Source organism: Manduca sexta, unplaced genomic scaffold (assembly GCF_014839805.1).
Source record: "Manduca sexta isolate Smith_Timp_Sample1 unplaced genomic scaffold, JHU_Msex_v1.0 HiC_scaffold_1087, whole genome shotgun sequence".
Classification (NCBI taxonomy): Eukaryota; Metazoa; Arthropoda; class Insecta; order Lepidoptera; family Sphingidae; genus Manduca; species Manduca sexta.
Window position 1 is genome coordinate 1 of NW_023591917.1, and position 20,687 is coordinate 20,687.

Here is a 20,687-nt window from a genome sequence, read left to right on the forward strand (position 1 = left end):
TATTTAACAGCGAAGATGGATTGCAAATAGCTCGTGAAATGTTAACTATAATGTTAACATTGTTATCTTATTCGTCATGTTTATTTGAGATAGACACGTGTTATATAATTTTTTTGCTCAATACAATTATATATTCTTCTTCAAATCAACGCCAAGCAGCTCAATTGATATTTACAACTTAAGTAAAATATGTGATTGCATGGATGATTTAGTCATATCAAGTGTTTTGTGACTAGATGGCTCAAGCGTCCCAGATCCGTAGTGACAGTAATATTTTGCCGTAAAAAGCTAGTGAATATACTTACTAATACTTAATTAAAATTGTACATATTATAGTTACTAATTAATATCTTCAGTATAAGCTGGGTCCTTCTAATATTACTAATACTTCTGTATCGATGAACAAACATAACAAAATACAAGAGACATATAAGTAACATCTCTCTTTTGGAGTCGGTTAAAAATAAAATGTTTTTTTCTTCCAGATGGCCTGGTCAGACACCACATACGTTGGATGTGCGGTTTTGCAATCGTACTCAGAAAAATGGAATAAATTCTTCGTGGTGTGCAACTACGGCCCTGGGTAATTATTTTCCCAGTTCCTATGCTAATTAATTCACTTTGTATTCACTACGAGCCATTGAGCTGTTCATGTTGGCATTTATAATGAACATTATTCTAATATTAATTTTATCTAGGTTCTAGTACACGTGTTGGATGAGTCCATCCTACATTTTTCATATTTATAAAAAGTCTAGTGATTTAATATTACTTTATTAAATTATATTTAACCAAATTATCAAAGGATGGGGAAAATTTCTAATATGTATAAAAAAAAACTGATAAAACATAATGAAACTAACGATTTACAACATTATTAATAATATTAACTTCGTCCTAATTTTTTATTAAATTATTTCACACGGTTTAATACTCGGTTACATAAGTTTTCGCATCCGTCGCGTTGGGTTAATTAACTGCTACCATAATACCATTGAGCTACCATATTATTTTAATAATAGTTTGATAAAATTGCGAATCGATTTGATAATATGAATTTTACCGAAAATCGCGAAACATACGCGCCAGGTAACTATTGTTACCGAGTGAGATACATGCGATGCATTTCAATTAGCTGGCTACTAGACTGGGTTTCTTAATAACGATCAGACATTTGGCCTTAACTTAGACATAAAAAGAAACTGATTCTCACGTTTTTACAAATTTTTACTTTGCTTATACTTACATAGTATTTACTTACGTAATTTATAGTTGACTTCGGCTTCGCACGGGTAGCATAGCATTGATGGCTATATTTCTGCCGTATAAAACATTAATGAATTATACTCATAAACAATTCTCTTGAATCACTCCATCCATTGGTGAAAACCTTATGAAAAATCGAGACTGATACGAACTGTTTATTTGTAAAATATGTAAGGGTCACTTTATTTGGAAATGTATATAAATTATTATAATATTTTTCTTACAGTGGTAACTACATCGGAAGAGCTCCCTACAAGTCTGGATCACCGAGTGGAAAATTGTTGTGCACCACAAATAATTGCAATAAGCCGTACGGTGATATTTGTTAATTCGTATAATTATTATAATTTACATTGTATAAAATATTTAGATGACTTTACTAGTACTATGTATTTATGCTGCTTAATTTCTGTAAAAGACATTTATAATTCTAACTATCCTTTGGTAACTATAAACACTAGTACATTTCAAAAGATTCAAATTAAAAAGAAAACATGTGTTACATACGTCATAGCTATTCGTAAATTATAGGTAATGTGTGATTAAGTTCGTCAGGAAATCGATTTTGAATTAGTAGTAACATGATATCTTAAAAGTTTCAATCCTTTTAGATTAGTTATATTAAATCGAACTAAACAAAATTTATGTAAGTCAAAAGATTATTTAGCCAAAAAGATGCTTTTAGTTGTATATTTTGAGAATATATTAAGATATCTCTTGTGCCAATTTAATTTTTAATTGCATTTATGTTATAGTTTTTGGTATATTATTTTTGACATATCTACATTTAAATGACGTCTTATTTAATGATAATTATAGAGTTTATGAGCGAACAAATTAGTCAACCTAAATATTTAAATAAGAAAAATGTTAAATTAAAATATAATTGCAACAACAAATTTGCAGACATAAAAATATTATTATAAGTACAAGTATGTGACTGATATTTTAGTTTAGATGTTAATAAAGTGATAGTTATTATAATCTTGTTTTTTTTTTCTCTTGACATTAACTTAATTTAAAATTGTATATTAACTTCACCGAATACGATACCGGTATCCGGGTGCATTGTTGCGATAATTAGTAACAGAGGTATGGAAAATTTAATTAAATGCTTTATGAATTGTATCGGGAATTTTTCGATTTACTTTTTATTGCGATGTTTCGAAGATTTTGTAGTACCTATTCATTGTTTCTCCGGAGATAGATAAGCTAACAACAAACTTTAAAATAAATGTTTAAACGTTATTATAAACTTAACTTTTCGGTCAGCCATCACGACAACACTCTAAACCAACCCCGTAGCTAAAGGCTACACAGTCTTCGAAAGATTGAGAATAACAATTTAACATCTGTGACAAAGACCCTAAAACAAGATTTTTCTACGTTTCATTCGGGTAAACTTAAGGAACCGTTATTATTACAATTATAAGTATTGGTTAGTGATAGCTGTGGCGTGATGGTTTCTTTTGAGCTACAAGTCTCATAAGTTGTTTCGAAACCCATTGGTTACCTTTTACGAATTGTTTGACATAAAGATTTAAAATATCATACCTATCTATCAGTTACGTTTAGTAGAACATTTTCCGTGAGAGATATTGACAGGGAATATTTTATTTATCATTATCATACAAACAATAAAAATGTACTTATATACTCGAGACTTGGTGTACGTACGCAGGGTATTACGATTAGCTATGTATTTATAAGACTAGCTTTTACGCACGTCTTCGCGGGCGTGTCTTTTTGGGTACTTTTTAGAAAATATTTCTAGCCAATTTCAGTTGCAAGAATTATATCCATCTATCTGCTGCTTCGTAAAAGGACAAACTAAGTATTAGCCAACGACCAAATTTTCACAATAATACTAGTACTTAATTATAAACCTATGTTAGTATAATATATTGCAAAGCAGGATTGTAACAGAACATAATATTTACATACCCAAGTACCCACCCGTACCGACTCTGGTACCCGAGTACCAGATCACGAATTGAGGTAAACTATCGTTTTCACGTGCCAAATGTACAAAAGTACTTACCTATCTTAATCCGTATCTCTTTGAAATTGATAAAGGTTTTAAATTATACTAATCAGAATGTGATAACGTCAAGGCGCTCTTAATTATATTACATACAAATATGTGATAGCTGGATTGAGTGGATGTTTTTTATGTACAAAGTGCTAGTGAATTTGATTTAAGTAAATATGGTAAGTTTAAGTATGTTTTTGCAACTTTTTTAATTTTTTGAATTCCATCCTTTTAAAACCAACATAGAGATACCTACTTAGTGAGTAATATAATATTCAATAAGGCAATCGGCCAAACTACAAACTCTCGCACTTCACACTATAGTCTAAAGGTGTTAATACCTTCCATCCGACTTTCGGCCACGACCAATTTCAACGGAAATGAGCCAGCTGAGATTAGGCGCAGGCGCCAAATTCTTGGCTCCAGCTGCGACTGAGTAATTTTTAAGATGAAAAACCATTCGCAATAATTTTTCGCTCGACCCGGGATTCAAACCCAGGGCGTCATTGCGGTAGTTCTACTGGTACCGCGTACAACTACGACACCGAAGCAGGCTAAAACTCTCTAGTTGTACCTATCCATTATCCATAATAATATTATGTAAGTCGGTGGGTACTCACTGATGATTTAATATTCAGCTGTACAATGAAATTAAGTGACTGATTAGATGTTAAAATAAAAGTATATTATACTTACCTAGTTTCCGGATTTTATCGCAATCTTTCATTTAATTTTTACTCCCAACGATTCGGAGACTGAAGCTTTTTACGGTACTTATAGTTTAAAGCGGGTGATAGTCGTTCGATTTGGTACTCTAAAATCGCCGAGCAAGTTTCTCGGCGATCCAATTGATTTTAATTTTGCTCGTAGCTTGTCTAGGCTCGTACATACGTGAGGCAGCACTGTGAGCTGCGAGCCGCAATTTTCTAAAAATAAATAAGTAATGACATAGATTCTCTCATACATGTTTTATATTTATGTTTAATAGGCGTGACTAATTTCCAGAGTTCTTCATTTCTTCTCATCATATCAGATATTTCGGCCTTTAAAATTTAATATGACGAAATTTTAAAGGCCGAAATATCCATGATTATTAATTATTTTTACATTTTTCTTTCAACTGCGAGAACTAATCACTAACTAGACGTGAATTTAAATTCTTTACTTGCCAATACTTGTTTAGTTACCCAGATTAAAGCCGAAACAAAATGTATGAAAATGGACCTTGAGCTACCACCTTAATATAATATAATTTAGGCGTTCATAAATATTACGAAAATTACCTTCTGGCGTAAACTTTTTTATTTAATTTAAATGTAATCGACGCTCTCTTTTTTCGAAGCTCGTACGTCTATAACGACTTAAGTGGCATGTGTGTATAAAAACACTTATTGTAAAATAACTTTTCTGACGACCACAACCTTAGTGGTTATGAACTATGAAAATTGCAGTCTTCAAAACGTCTGGTTAAAATTAAACGAAAGACCCCGATAAGATCACAATTAAAGTAGATTTATTTCATAATATTTATTAAATTATAATTAAAGTTTAAATTATTATTATAAGTACCTACCTACTTAATACTTATATTATTGAAATAATTATTATTAGTAACCTATATACTGAATTATATGAAATGCTTAGAACGTAATAATGTCTTATTTTCAGATAGAATTCATTTTATTATTAAGTATATTTTCGGCGTCATGCACCGCCGAACTTGTAGAATCCTTCGTGGAACCACCCCTACGGGTGGATTTAGCGGCATTAGAGGATTTTAAAACTCTTACTGCAAGGAATGCATTAGTATATCAATCTTGGATCCAAATGCCGCTTGATCATTTCGATCCACAAAATACTGATACATTTTTAATGGTATGTATAATTGTTTTATCTTTCTTGCAACTTACTGTGGTCTCACTAATCAGAAAGTAAAACCGGAATTTTAAAATAAAAATATTCGTTATTCATGGATGATTTTGATTGGCACAATGAAAGTAAAGACGAGTGTGTGGTTTCATTTATCAACGTAATGTCAAAATGACTCTGTATGGTCTAATGTTTCAGCGTTACATGTTCAATGAAGAATTCTTTGGTGGCGATGGATCTCCGATATTTATAATGTTTGGCGGCGAATGGGATATTACCCCTGGTTGGCTGACGACTGGCAACATGTATGAAATGGCTAGAGAAAATAATGGTTATCAAATCTATACAGAACACCGTTACTATGGACAATCTCTGCCATTCCGGTACGTGATTAATTTACTTAGTATATTCCTAACCATTAATCTTCACAGCGGAATCTCTATCCATAAACAAGGGAATGTTTCAATTATTTTCTACAAAGCCTTGATGGCTAGACAGTCAGTCTAGGTCTAGGACCATCATTCTCAAATTACAAATTAAACATGTGCGTCATTTACTTATTATTGGATCCAACATAATGTATCGATAAAATTTTATAAGAATGTCGAATTTTATAAGTGTAGCAATTGTAAAGCGGGTTTAAAATTAGCAAGAAAACTTAGAGAAGTTATCTGCCGCTAGCGATTTTTACCGAGAAACGGTCACAAAAAAGAAACCTTCGAAAATGTTGAGGCTTGCAAGACTAGCGGCAAGTCGTATGGGTAGAGCATAATTGAAAATTACGGCTAGTGTAAACGCATCTGGAAGTACTCGCACAATATACTGCAACAACAACTAGCTAGTCTAAACTTAGCTTAAAACATATTTCTTTATTACAGAGAATTTACAACAGAAAATTTAAGGTTCTTAAACATCGACCAAGCGTTAGCTGATCTTGCCTACTTTATATTAGATCTCAAAAGGCAACCTCGATTTGCCAACAGTAAAATTGTTGCATACGGTGGTTCCTATGCAGCGAACATGGTTTTATGGTTCAAAAAACGCTACCCTCATCTAGTAGAAGGTGGTGTAGCATCTAGTGGACCTATTTTAGCTCAAGTTGACTTTCAAGGTAAGTTTAAAAACTCAATTTATATTGATTCTTAAACCATACCATAAAATTAATTTGAATATTGTTATTTTTAGGATATTTGGAAGTAGTTCATGAAGCCTTTCTACTTGAAGGCGGAGAACAATGCATAAATACAATCGATGAAGGTATAAAGGCTACTATTGCTGCGATGGAGACTGAGGAAGGCAGAAGAGAATTAGAAGCAGCTTACAGGTTAACTTACCTAGTGTTTTTTTTCTCTCAATCATTTGAATGCCGAGAAGCTAAAATCTACGTAACAGTAAACGCATTATATATAATGTTTACTTTAAAACCTGGCTCTGCTTCACTGAAAATGAATCTTTCAAATACTTATTTTATTTACCTCTTTTCAGATTATGTACATCTCTCAATTACGACAATAGGCTTGATTTGGGATATTTCGGCGGCCTTATCTCCTGGTCGTTTTCGGGAGCTGTACAAACTGCTAGACCTGGCACTTTACTAAATATCTGCAATAACTTTGCTACCGATATATATGGTATAGTTTGCCTTATAATACATTATAGTGATAAGTAACACCATAATGGCTCGCATTTGTTTAAGCAGAAAATGTTTAAATACCAAAAACAATAATAAGTAGCAGGCAATAATTATTTTTATTGAACATCTAACACCATTAATGTATTTTCAGGACAAACGCCGATGCAAAAAGTTGGTGGATTTATAGCACAACACCAAAATTTGGCTAGCAATTCCTGCTGGAGTATGGGTTTTCAGGCACTGATTAATACCTACTCTTTTGTGGGAAATTGTAAGTTTGAATAGAATTTGTATACACAAACATATTTTATATTATAATGTAAATAATAGAATTCGCCGTGGTAGTTAATGCTTGTATAGGTTTATTTATGTTTTTCTTAATCTTTACATTTGAAGTCAACTTGCCATTCTGGATTCAGTTATATATTTTGAACCGTTTTAGCGCGTGCTTGGTACTATCAAACATGTACGGAGTATGGATTTTACCAGACCGCCCCACGAAGCGGTACCGTATTTGACGCATTAGTTTGGCTCGATGTCCCGTTCTACGTTGAAGTGTGTAAACAAGCATTCACAGAAAAGTAAGTCACAGGTCACGTGTTACTCTATAGCTAAAATATATTTTATTAAATTACAGTATTATTACTATTAAAATTAAACTTTTTTTCGGATTTTATCACAGTTTTATATTTAAATTTTCTCCCGACGTTTCGAAGACTTTGCAGCCTTAGTGGTCACAGGCGGACAGAAAATTAAAATATAAAAACCGTGATAAAATCCGAATATAGTTTAATTTTACTGTCTAACATTCGCGTAAACATAAGAAACCGTTAGTATCTATGTTTACGCTGTCAGCGTGAATTTTCTTTTTTAACACAAAATGGCAAAACTATTCTAATATGAATAAGTTCTTAGATACAAAAAACGTTTTTGTTATAAACAATTAATTTAATATTATATTTCTTTGTCATCAAATATTACGCTAGTGTTAATATTTAGTTTCGACGCGTAGCAAATAAACATCTGAGTAAACTGAACCAATAGTACATCTATGTGCGTAAAATGTGTTAGCAACTATATTGAATATCATTTGCAGATTTGACGAAGCGTTTGTCTACGACGCTGCAGATCGAGTAAATTTGATCTACGGCGGATTGCAACCAGTCGTCAATAACACTATAAACATTCACGGCTATATCGACCCCTGGCGCGCATTAGGAGTGTATGACAGTGACCTGCAGGAAAGTTCCCCAACCTTCACAGTTTCAAGGTAAGCAGTGTAAGTTAAAAAAAAAAAACTAAAATATCTCGACGACACATCACATAAACTCGTATAAATCGACGGCTCCTAAGAAAACTATCGTATCTGAAAATATCACGATATTCACTTTTTTAACATTTGGTCATCTAGGTACCTACTGTTTACTTCCAAAGCCATTTAAAAAAGATAGTATTTTTTTTAATGAAGTTTTTTTTCGTTTATTAACTTTTTATGTTCATTTCAAGTCTAATCTAATAATCATTGAGTTAAAATATTTTTTTAGGGCCTCACATTGTTTCGATATGCGGCCGTGGGCGGATTCAGACACAATAAGGATGACACAAGTGCAACAAAGAGCAAGAAGAATAGTGGCCAGCTGGCTTCAATAAACACACGCTTAATTATATGTGAAAATATGTGCTTATTACGTGGACTGCGGCGCCAAAAAATAAATTATTTACTGTTATTCGTCACACACTAGACGGGTACATCTGGCTGCTACAAGGATGCGGCCTACACATTACCTACACAACTGCACTAAAATATGAAAGGCTGCACACGATACGACTGTCCATGTCCCTTGATAGTGATTGGTCGATAGACAAATGCGCAACACGGTAATCTCTCGAACAACCACAGTGGACCAGGGACCTCGTGTAGATTTCACGACACATTCTAGGTGCCGAGTTTTGAAAAAATTGCATCGACCACACCCCGTGTAATTTTCCTAAGTGTTGTAGAGTTCATTTTTAATTAAACGAGTAACATTTGCGGCCACATCCTTGTAGATTTTGTAATGCCTAGCATGTAGTTCCGGCCGTAAGTGTTTAAAAATTCAGTAGCAATGTGCGCCGCAGGGACCGTAATAATATAATATGTTCCATTTACTGTTTGCATTCGTTTGGGCAATAAAATAAAATACATTTTATACCCCGGAAATGTTCCGGAAGAACATAATTTATTAGTTAAATTCCACAATCTCTCAAATTGATAAATCCACAGTACGTTAATTAGTTCAACTTTAACAGGTCGAAGTTGCAACAGATCAAAAATATAATCACAAAGACTTACTAACCGTCCTATCAAATAAACTAAGTTAATTCCTAAATGTCAAATGTACGGTTAGAATTCTGCCTAATTACACCTACAGCGGAATTACAATTATCATAATTAGGAATAAATGCACAGTGCACTACTGCCCTGGTACAGTCGGTGTGTTTTCAAAATGGCTCTTTTCCACTTCAATCCTTTTCGGAAACACAACACAAATTGCACGACGCGAGAGATGTCGGGTGATAATTAACTATATAGGAATATGTTTAACAAACTAAGTGCACAGACATGGAAACAAAACAACATAAAGAAATACAAAAACAATGGCAAGCAGCTCGCGCGTCGTACTACCTTTGCAGTGAAGTGAGTAAGGGCGAGTGTGGCCACTCTCAGGCACTCACTCCACTGTGACAACACCAGAGAAGTAGTCTACTCTACTATACAATCGTTGAACTTATATCGTAAAGCTCACAATGAAACAACATTCGAGATTGTAGGCAGTCCTCTGTTTAAACATTGTCAAATTTCATATAGACAAATTATGCCAGTGTCACTGGACAATTCATTAATCTAAGTTAAAATTGGGCAGTGTAAATATAAAATACAGATCACAAAACTCATCAATCATAAAGGAACATATTGTAATCTTAAACAATAAGACTGCCGTTAAAACCCGTGAACTAACTCAAATTCAGAAATGTCGGCACCGTGTTGATCCTATCAACTAACTAGTGAATACTTAATTATTACGATGAGACTCGTAAATGCAACCGTGATGAGGCCCACAGCCGACGCACAGTTCCATTGACGAGGTTTGGTTCACGTAAACATTAATCTTCTAAAAAGAGAGACACCTGCGACATACTTGCGTCTCACTACAATGACACACGTAGATTAAGTGTTTATATACTGGTGAATATTTACAATGTTCTAGGGCCCAAGTCCGAAGTCATTCTACAACCAACGGCTTGGGATTCTCCCATGGGAATCCCTCTCGTCCAAAGTGACCGTAGGTACTCGTTCTCTGATAGATCGGCGCGCGCAAGTTCAATTCTCTGTAATACCACAAAACAATTACATCAGATACTACATTGACATACTAGTTTAAATAATCTGTTTCAATGTTATACATACTAAAGTGGGCGTATGGTAAGTAAGAGAAATTAAAGCCACTATTTTGTTAGTTAGAAACTTGGAGCATGCACTGCTTTATCTATACTATTATATAAAGCTGAAGAGTTTGTTTGTTTGAACGCGCTAATCTCAGGAACTACCGGGTCAAACTGAAAAATTCTTTTTGTGTTGGATAGCCCTTTGTTCGTGGAGTGCTATAGGCTATATATCATCCCGCTATGACTAATAGGAGCGGAGCAGTAATGGCTAATCTCAGGAACTACCAGTTCGAATTGAAAAATTCTTTTTGTGTTGGATAGCCCTTTGTTCCTGAAGTGCTATAGACTATATATCATCACGCTATGACTAATAGAAGCGGAGCAGTAATGGCTAATCTCAGGAACTACCGGTTCGAATTGAATAATTCTTTTTGTGTTGGATAGCCCTTTGTTTGTAGAGTGCTATAGGCTATGTATTATCACGTTATGACCAATAGGAGCGGAGCAGTAATAGCTAATCTCAGGAACTACCGGTTCGAATTGAAAAATTATTTTTGTGTTGGATAGCCCTTTGTTTCTGAAGTACTATAGGCTATATATCATCACTCTATGACTAATAGGAGCGGTGCAGTAATGAAACATGTTGCAAAAACGGGGAAAATTTATTAGTTTTGAGAGCTTCCGTTGCGTGCACTGCATAAACGGTTAAAATTATGCAACAATGATGTATGACGGGATCGTTCCTCTTAAAAGTTCTACAAAAATATATTATAAAACAAAAGTCCCCCCGCTGCATCTGTCTGCCTGAACGTGTTAAACTCAAAAACTACCCAACTTTATTAAGATGAAATTTGGTATGGAGACAGTTTGAGACCATGGGAAGGACATAGGCTCCCGGGAAAATATATAGCGTGAATTTTATAACAGAAAACTTTAGCCCGAAAAAATTTATAATGCGGGCGGAGCCGCGGGCAAAAGCTAGTATATTATAATCAACTTACTTGACTATTTTTCCTGGGCGTAGATCAAAGTTCTTCTGTACAATGGCAAGAAGTTCCTGCTGTGTCTTGTGTGAGGTTCCATAGTCGAATACGGTAATGGAAAGAGGTTCCGCCACACCAATAGCATACGCAACCTAAGAAGCAGAAAATGTTTACAATTAAGCTCAATAAAATTAGTATCAACATAACTTATAAGCCATTTACTTTAAAAAGTAAAAAAAATCTATTTACTCATTATGTAAAATATTGGCGGCACTCAGAAAACAGGTTTGTAGGATTAGGTAATATTATTTTTGTAATTTAATAATGACTATTAAATTATAAGTATGAAAAACTTGAGTACTACTCAAATAAAGTCTATCAAACTAGAGTTGATATTTTGTAGGATACTAGTAATCGTGTTTTAACATTCGAAACGTTGCCAATGCAAAAGTACTTTCACCGCTTCTTTGCTTTCCTGAGTAGGTGTTTCATTAATAATGTGAGTATGTGTGTGAGATTACCTGCACCATGCAGCGGCGGCAGAGGCCGGCTTTGACGAGCGACTTGGCGACCCAGCGCGCGGCGTAGGCGGCGGAGCGGTCGACCTTGGTGAAGTCCTTGCCCGAGAACGCGCCGCCGCCGTGCGCGCCCCAGCCGCCGTACGTGTCCACGATGATCTTGCGCCCCGTCAGGCCCGCGTCCGACTGCCGACAGATCAATCCTTGTAATATTATCACCCTTTAATTATATAGATACCACTGAGAGAGATTAGGCCTAAGTGCACCATGCTGACCCAGTACGGGTTGGGATACTTCGCGACTCAAAATTCTTAAAGATATTTTCCTTCACCGTTAAAGCAAGCGATAATTCACAAACAATACACATATAACTTTAGAAAAGTCGGAAGTGCGTGCTATTGTCTTGGGGAATCTGCGTTTCAGCAGTCACCTCCACTCCCAAATAAGCTATATCAATCGATACTATTCAACAATCCTCCATTGGTTTAGGGTTAGATCCATGGGTCGGGCGAAGTATATTATGGGGTTTATCTGGAATTGCCCAGAAAATGATAATAGGCTCCTCTCTTATTACCAGGGACACAATGGATGGCAGAATTTGAACGTGTTTCACCTCTACCTACCCTAGATAATGAAGAAGACGTGACGCCGTTATGTTTTGATAGTAATGTGCATATGATCAACATTTAAAATAGATTATGTATTTATTTGCATAATTTGGTCTAATTTCGATCAATATATTCACATTAGCTTTTGGCGGCGATTTAGCATATTTTTATAATTCATTCAAGTGTATATAATATATTCATTCAACAGTTTATAAATTAATTATCTTCTACCCCCACAATTAAACTTTAATAAAACAAATACAGAATATTGGTGCACATATGGTATTTGTTATAATGTTCATAATTATAAATTTTAAATCATTTGACTCGCATGGTTATGCAATTCATTTGTATGAAAAAAAAGATAGTTTACTGGCATAATTAAAATAACTTTCAGATTGCAGTAATGCTAAATGTCACTAAGGTCATGTAATAAAGAATTCGCAAAACACATTACGCCAATACCGATTCTATGCAATGAATAAGACATTATTTACTAATATCGTTACTCGCCTTTATTGCAACTGTTATGATCTGCTTCACTAGAAACTAAGTTCTATTTTGAGTGAGAAAAATATATTTTGTTCTCTTCCAATAAACAGCTTTGAATTGTACAGAGGCGCTTAGCAGTTGAATTAAAAAATATATAAAGTCTATAATAAAACCGTATATTACGCTGAATAGTTTTTCATGTCTAGACCTCTATTAAATACTGATAGCTAATATAATAATAACGATCTTTAACATCATACTAAACCAAACATGCACTAATTGTAGTCAAGCAGGCGCTAAAGAAATACTAAAAAAACAACTCAATTTACCTGTGGCCCACCAATGATGAACAATCCACATGGGTTGATATGGATCACAGTGTTATTGTCAAGATACTGACTCGGAATAACCTCCTTGATAACCTTCTCCTTGATCTCGTCACGTAGATGGTCCAGTGTTATCTAAAAAAAATATTTCATGTTTATTTTACTGTCAAAAAAATTATATCTACATTCATTACACAACTCAATTATCTCATATCCATATTGTTATATTGACTAAAAACGTAAGCACACAGTTGCCTTTCTTCTACAGATAGTCATCACTTAGGTAGGTAGCTAGCAAAAGTATGGTGGTAGGTTACCTGGGCAAGAATCTATATCAGCCTCACTGGTGAGAATTTTATCCTGAACATTAGTTTATTAATTCTTTATCTCCCTTATCTATAACATTATTCTCTGCTTTTTAATTTAAGACAATACTAAATATTCGAGGTCATATTATAAGCAATTTTTAATTGTAAAAAGTATTTTATTATTATGATGTATCTTGACCTGTCATAAATGCAACTATGTTCGTCTATGTGGCTTATAAATTATTTTATTATTATTGTTCGTAACTGAGGTTATCTATGGAGTAGTAAATTGTTAGTGCTATAGAATTGATTAGGTGCTGGTAGATTTTCCTATGAGAGTCTGTCTGAGTGTACTTTCGTGTATTTATTTTTGTCGCCAAGCGTGTTCATACTGTTTGGTTTTAATTTCAAGGGCTTTGCAACCAGTTTAAATAATTACTTATATAATTATTTAACTTATACTTATTTAACACTAAGGTGTATTTTTATACACAGGGGATTTTATTACTCTATGATTTAAATATATTAACATGTTTGGATTTTGGGTGCTAAACAATAAATTATTTTTATTGTAAAATTTGCAGTGGAGGTTTAGCCAAATTATATATATAAATATAAAATAATTTGCATTTCAATATAAAAATGAACACATTATATTGCATATTATGTTATGTATTTTAAAAAGATTCATTTTGTTTATGAGGGTACTTAAAACATGTTTGACATTAACATTTCATTATGTATTGCAATTTGTAGTGTAGACAGATCTATCCTTTTTGCAGAGTGATAACATCTCTATTCAACACATTTATTGAGCATTCTAATATCTATAATTTTGATACCTATTATTACTGAGATTTAGCGTCACAGGGAATATGATTAAACACCTACAATTATTACTATGCATTAGTTTCAACTCTTATGCATTAGTTTCAACTCTTAATATGATGAACATAATATATATTTTTATCTTTGTGGACGATACTTTAAAATATAATTATTTTGCATATTTCGAGGTTAAAACTATGTGTGAAAATACTATAATATGCAAATGTGGTCCATATATGTACATGAATAAAAACAAAGTTTCAATTTACTAGACTTAACTTTTACGCAATACTTCCAAAAAAAATCACGTTTTGAGATTTTTAGGTATGAAAAATAAAGGGATAAATAAATTTAAGAGCTTTAACATTTTATACCTAAACAGATAATTTTAATTAAAATATGAATTGCATTTACCTTGAAACAACGCATTGAAAGTAAAATAAGATTAAAAAAAGAGACTCAATCACATTTAATGTGTTCAATTTGTGGCCTTAATGAATGCAGAGCTTGTTTTAAGAAACCTAAATTAACAGATAATGTATTATAAAGAATTTATATACCTTCTCAGAATGTTGAAGTGAAACCACCACGGTGTGGACTCTCTGTGGCACAGTTGCACCTCCAGCAAAAATATATTCGCATGTAACCTGTTAAAAGAATATTGCAAAGAATGTATTAACATTAATTTGACATATTCAACACATTAAAACTATACTAACATTACGCGATATTTTATTACCAAAATAATTATTCAGCTTTAAAATATTGTCAAAAATAATCTGATAATTAATCTGCATCGCTTAAGATAAATTGTACATATATCCTACAGTAAAATATTGGTATACTGCATCTTGGTATACCTGTGTTTTAGAGTCAGGACGAGCCCACCAGAATTCGCCGTTTCGCCTCAATTCGGCAATTTTTGATTGAGTCTGTGAGCCAGCACTACCGTCAAAGGCATGCATTCTTCAGTTTCATCTGTTGCATATCCAAACATCAACCCCTAGAGAAATAAACATTTATGTATATTAAAAAATCCATATACAAATGTAAATATACTTCACTACAATAGGACTTTCCTCATATTCATCTTTTAAGATGAATGTAAAGAAATGGAATTCCCCTGTTATAATAAGACAAAGATCACATCTCATACAATAAAATATTCTGTTTCCTTATACATGCAATTGTCATTATGCATAATGGAAAACATGACAATGCACTATTAAGTTATTTATGACCCAATTAATATAGTGTACAGATTAAAAAATGCACTGAAAATAATGTATGAAATGGTACCATTTTTAAAAGTCCACTAATGTAATTAAATAAGTGGTATGCATAAGATTTAATTAATTCTTATCAATATGTATGTGAATGTATACCCACATTCTTTGTATGCAATATAAACATTTAATATAATTGTCCTTCATGTGAATTAATGATAAGAGCAGGTGAGCTGGGCTTGGTGATTAATGGATGATTCACCATGTGAGGAAAACGAACAAAATTAACAAACATTATGGGGAACCGTGTTTACCTGATCTCCAGCCCCAACTTCCTCCTCATTTCTATTCTCATGCACACCGGCAGCAATGTTTGGAGACTGTTGGTCGAGAGCCAGCATGACACTGCACGTCTTGTAATCAAAGCCTGGCCCCAACATGCTCATTGTTAACAATATCTAATGCAGTCTTATAATGTACCTTACAGTTACCTAAATCTAGCCCATGGATAACTGATGGTTGTGTTTGTTCGATGTTCATCATGTTGCACAATTGCAAAAGTATTACATTTCACACAACTTTTTGCAAATTGATATCACAAGTTGTGCAATTTAATCTTATAGGTAATGTTTCACCAAGTCCATGCAATGATATACCCATGTTGTACTTTTTAGAATGTAATTTTGAAGAACCCAATGTTGTCTCATGCATAACGCTTGAGCATAATCTGTACCTGATCTCCAGCCCCTATATCTATTTCGTCTCTGTCTTGGTACACACCCTCAGCTATATTTGGACTTTGCTCTTCAATTGCCACTAACAAGTTTAGTGTGCGCCAATCAAAACCTAGTGTGCATTTAACAATAATTACCAAGGTGTATTGTGCTCACACGGAAATATGACACAATATGTTTAAAGTCTAGTCAGTCTGGCTGGAAGCCAATTGACTATTTATCACTAAATTACCAGGGACAGAATGCATACCTTTGGACGAGTCGTCGTAGCCGATGTGCTTCACCGTTTCTCTGACAACCTTTTGGTAATCTACATTGGCTTTTGATGTAATCTCGCCGCATAGAAGCACCATGCCCGTTTTAGTCACGGTTTCTGTGGATAATTTATTTCATTAGGTAATTACTGCGATAATAAAAAAATCTGTACATAAAATATATACATTTTCACACTTACCGCAAGCTACTTTTGCATCAGGATCCTGTCTCAAATGTGCGTCTAAAATGGCATCACTGATCTGATCGCACATTTTGTCTGCAAACAAATAAACAAAACTTGGTTCATATTTATTGACAAATCCACAAGTATTTAAATTTCATCATTGTTTGGCTCGGACCACGTGTTGTGACTATTTTGACAAAAATGTGATTCAAGGTGGTCGGCGGCAGGTACCATGATGTAACAAAACATTAACGTCGTTTACATGTGATAAATGTTTAGCCTTACTTAACCTAAAGAAAATCATGAATGTGGAGTCATTGTAATGTTATGGCTATTTCACGTAAGTATTCGTCTGTACTTTATCTGCGCACATGTTCGGTCGGCCATTTTTCGTTGGTATCACAAATGCTGCATGAAAATGATGAAAACTAACCTGGATGACCCTCGCCAACAGATTCTGAAGTGAACAAAAACACTGATCCATCTTCCATGTCATAACTGTGTCCGTTTGTTTTTGCGTACCCATTCATTTTTGAGGTCTCCGGCATTCTGAATTTAGAGTTAGCTCACAAAAATAACCCGAAAGAGTCCCCCTATATTAACACTGTGGAAAAGAGGTCCGCCGCGCGCTCACGCTGATATTTATAAGGTCGGAGAGGCGCCACAGGGCTGTTAGTTTCCACCAATAAAAACGTCGCTGCCAATCAATTTACGCCTTCCTATTGGTTAAAATACTTTGTTTTGACTGGATCAGCCTGCAATAGATAAAAATAGCCCGCTAATTCTTATAAATGTAAATTGAAAATTCAAACAATGTACCTAAATGGAAATCCCGTAAATTTATTATGTCTCCGTATTTACGATTCAATTATAATAAATTATTTTATTATTATTTGGAAAAGGTGCCTAATAAAATATTGTTTTTAGAAATAAATATAAATAAAAATATTATAGGTACCTACTTACATAGACAGAGTTGGACAATCGACAGTATGTATCCCAAATTCTAAAAATGTAATTTGTAATAGGGGACCGGCCTATGCTTGGTTTTGTACATTATTCTATATGTAATGGCTTTTAATGCGAAAAAGAAGCACGTCTGCGAAAACAGCATAAAAATTGGTTAAAAAATGAGTGAGTAATTCATATTTAAAATATTGTAACGTGCAGAAGTGGGCATGATGTGGGGATATCGCTTCATCTCTTTCTTTCGCACGCGTCGTAATTCCCGATGACGTCACATGTGGATATTTTGTCTCTTTTCTGTTTCTTGTTAACTACCCTTTCCGCCGAAATTCAAAGACTTATAACTTGTTGATTTTTACCGGATTTTAATAATTCCTTTTGTGTTATAATTTATATAACGTAAATATTTGATAATAGTAAAGAACAAAATGAGTCCGGTACCCTATTGATGTTTCAAATTACCTCATCTGATGTTGAGGTATTTTGTATTTCGTAAAAAAATAAAATACTTGTGACTTCAAAATACATTTTAACATAAATACTTTTAGCCATCTTATTAATGAGTGATTTCTGCAGAAAACAATTATTCTTTCCTCAACAAGACGCTATTTTTTTGAAAATGGTAAATTTAAAAATTATGTTTTCATAAAAGGAAATTCTTTTTGCTTATTTGTATTCTAAGAAGAAATTATTAAAACAAGTCCTCTTTTTTATTTAATTTAAAATGTGTAACTTCAAAATATTTTGAACTTATTTCGTATTTTTGATATGAAAATTTATATTTGATACGATTTTTTTTATTTTAATTAAAGCTAAGGATGTACACTACTATTGAAAGCAGCGACCATAATATATCCAGTCGCTGATTGAAAGGATAATAATAATTAGGGAAGATTGAGGTCGAATGAAACAAGAGTCATTTGCAACATGTCAAGTATCTAGCAAAGGGTTAGTGAAAAATAATGCGTTAAGTATTGAGATCGATGAACAGACATCGATGTCATGCAGAGAACATTTTACATTTTTGGTTTATAAAAAGTAAATAATTTGACATTATATCATTTGGCATTGCTTCCAAAATATTAAATTTCCTCGTCTCAGCTGACTGTTGCCCTTGCTATGAATATCCCAGAAGAGATTATGAGAGTAAATATTTACATACAGCGGTAGATATTTTATTATGTAACAAATTATTTGTAACAGGAATCTGAATACAATTGAAATGGGGTAATCGAAACACGTGTTATTTAGTCCCAAACTGTATCTCATACTCAAGGATGTTTCCTAAATCTTATTTTAGATATCAGAAAATAGTTATAAAACTTAGAAAACTGCAGAATTTAAGTATATGAAAAATATCTATTTAAGGCGATACCTCAAGGTCCATTTCCATACATTTTGTTTCACCTTTAATCTGGGTAACTAAACAAGTATTGGCAAGTAAAGAATTTAAATTCACGTCTAGTTAGTGATTAGTTCTCGCAGTTGAAAGAAAACATAAAAATAATTAATAATCATGGATATTTCGGCCTTTAAAATTTGACGAAATTTTGAAAATGGACCTTGAGGTATCCTTAAAGTAAATAATTAGAATGAAACTATCATTCATAATTATTTTCTTTAAAAAAAATATTTTACCGTCTCATTAAAAGAATCAATCAAAATCTGAAGTAAGACCATGTTTCAGGTAACCCTAGATACCGTTTCGATACTCTGACGTATAGTTCGTTGTAACGATTTTATTATTTTAAATTGATCATACTAAGGATATGTGCAATAATCCACATCAATGCAGTTATTTTGTAGCGAAATGATTTAGCTTTAGTTTCAGGCTATTACCGGTTAGATAGGATGTAAATTGATTTCAAACTAGAACGTTTTTCCAAAAATGGCTCCAATTGACCCTAGTCTCCCCTAAATGAGTACATAAGTGAGTAGGTTAGTGTAGTTTATTGTAAAAAATATTCGCCCAGGTTGTATCTACCGATTTTGTTCCTAGATATTATGCTCTATAAATAATTGTGACGCAAATTATGTTATGCACTTTAGGTGATTCTATTAAATTAGCAGTACGCTAATAAACGCATAAAGAAATGGAGATGGATTTGGGTAATCATAAAGAAAAACTAGGTACTTTCCTATCTATGATTTATCATTTAGAAAATAGCATTCGAAATGATAAATCATAGATCGAATGATTGACTTAGCACGGCCGTTTAAATCATAATGTTTGATTTTAAAAAACTTAAATCATTAATAAATATATATTATACTAAAATAATGAACTTCCATAGGAGCGTATCGGTCGGTAGAGCGCAAATAGGTCGGTAGAAACTAGCGCAAAATGTTCATGCTGCTAGACTTACGACTGCTGTGCATTGTCTCAATCAGCAAGTATTATGAATTAAAAGAACATTCCCTTACGATACTTATATTTAAACTTATTTATGTGCCTAGGTATTTTATGTTAACAAAGTTAATGTAGACAAATAAAATTAAATAGAAAAATAAAACACAAACCTTTGAAGAAATCCGTTGTTGTCACTATTACAATTTATTTTCGGAAAAATATTATTCTTTTATAACACGAGCACGTGTGTTCAGACTTCAGAACTCGTCGCAAACTGAGATTATTCGTATTGCTTCGTGTTTACATAAGCACGCCAGTTGTGGATGACAACAAAATGTGCACTTTCAGTGTTATTCTCGATATAGTCCGACAGCTCGGTATTTTTATAACTGCTTTGTTACTATAAAAAATATTATGTTTTTAAATAAAATACCTACTTTATATTTCATCACGTAAAGGACCAAAGTTGCAATTAAGGTACAATCTGAACCAGCCGTACTTATCCTTTTTTTATACGGGCGGCAAAGACGGCTTTTATTGTGGTATGTCTGGCCACAATATAAATTTATTGACTTACTTAAAAACGTAATTAAAATTTAATATTCAAATAAAAATTGCTTTATTAGCACTGAATTATTTTTTCTTATAAGATCAGTAGAATAATCTTGGGTAAAGTTTCTTTA

At 33.2% G+C, this 20,687-nt stretch overlaps 3 protein-coding genes across 3 annotated transcripts; 2 read left to right on the plus strand and 1 right to left on the minus strand.

The window, feature by feature from the left end:
• Positions 1–221: 221 nt before the first annotated feature.
• Positions 222–2,250, plus strand: LOC119191139. The gene is made up of 3 exons (XM_037445027.1): positions 222–280; positions 486–583; positions 1,493–2,250. Exons 1-3 carry the CDS (start codon positions 237–239, stop codon positions 1,795–1,797), a joined length of 447 nt encoding a protein of 148 aa, XP_037300924.1. The 5' UTR covers positions 222–236; the 3' UTR covers positions 1,798–2,250.
• A 1,090-nt stretch (positions 2,251–3,340) lies between these two features.
• Positions 3,341–8,470, plus strand: LOC115444058 (putative serine protease K12H4.7). Its single transcript, XM_030169680.2, has 10 exons — positions 3,341–3,477; positions 4,967–5,173; positions 5,366–5,550; positions 6,046–6,278; positions 6,353–6,491; positions 6,653–6,798; positions 6,952–7,071; positions 7,243–7,381; positions 7,897–8,070; positions 8,345–8,470. Exons 1-10 carry the CDS (start codon positions 3,475–3,477, stop codon positions 8,448–8,450), a joined length of 1,452 nt encoding a protein of 483 aa, XP_030025540.1. The 5' UTR covers positions 3,341–3,474; the 3' UTR covers positions 8,451–8,470.
• Positions 8,471–8,989: 519 nt separating this feature from the next.
• Positions 8,990–20,332, minus strand: LOC115444059 (S-adenosylmethionine synthase). The gene is given in 12 exon segments (XM_030169682.2): positions 8,990–10,169; positions 11,228–11,361; positions 11,731–11,913; positions 13,157–13,288; positions 14,850–14,936; positions 15,150–15,208; positions 15,211–15,292; positions 15,830–15,942; positions 16,500–16,622; positions 16,704–16,781; positions 17,122–17,443; positions 20,175–20,332. Coding segments are annotated over 11 exon segments (1,212 nt in total). The 5' UTR covers positions 17,237–17,443; positions 20,175–20,332; the 3' UTR covers positions 8,990–10,063.
• Positions 20,333–20,687: the final 355 nt, after the last annotated feature.

Excerpts from the sequence above, each read along its gene's own strand:
- LOC115444058 (XM_030169680.2), top strand. Across the intron at positions 6,799-6,951 it reads CTTTGCTACCGATATATATG|GACAAACGCCGATGCAAAAA; the intron begins GTATAGTTTGCC and ends ATGTATTTTCAG. Across the intron at positions 7,072-7,242 it reads CTACTCTTTTGTGGGAAATT|CGCGTGCTTGGTACTATCAA; the intron begins GTAAGTTTGAAT and ends GAACCGTTTTAG.
- LOC119191139 (XM_037445027.1), top strand. The coding sequence starts at position 237 with ATGGCTCAAGCGTCCCAGATCCGTAGTGACAGTAATATTTTGCC. Across the intron at positions 281-485 it reads AGTGACAGTAATATTTTGCC|ATGGCCTGGTCAGACACCAC; the intron begins GTAAAAAGCTAG and ends TTTTTCTTCCAG. Across the intron at positions 584-1,492 it reads GTGTGCAACTACGGCCCTGG|TGGTAACTACATCGGAAGAG; the intron begins GTAATTATTTTC and ends TTTTTCTTACAG.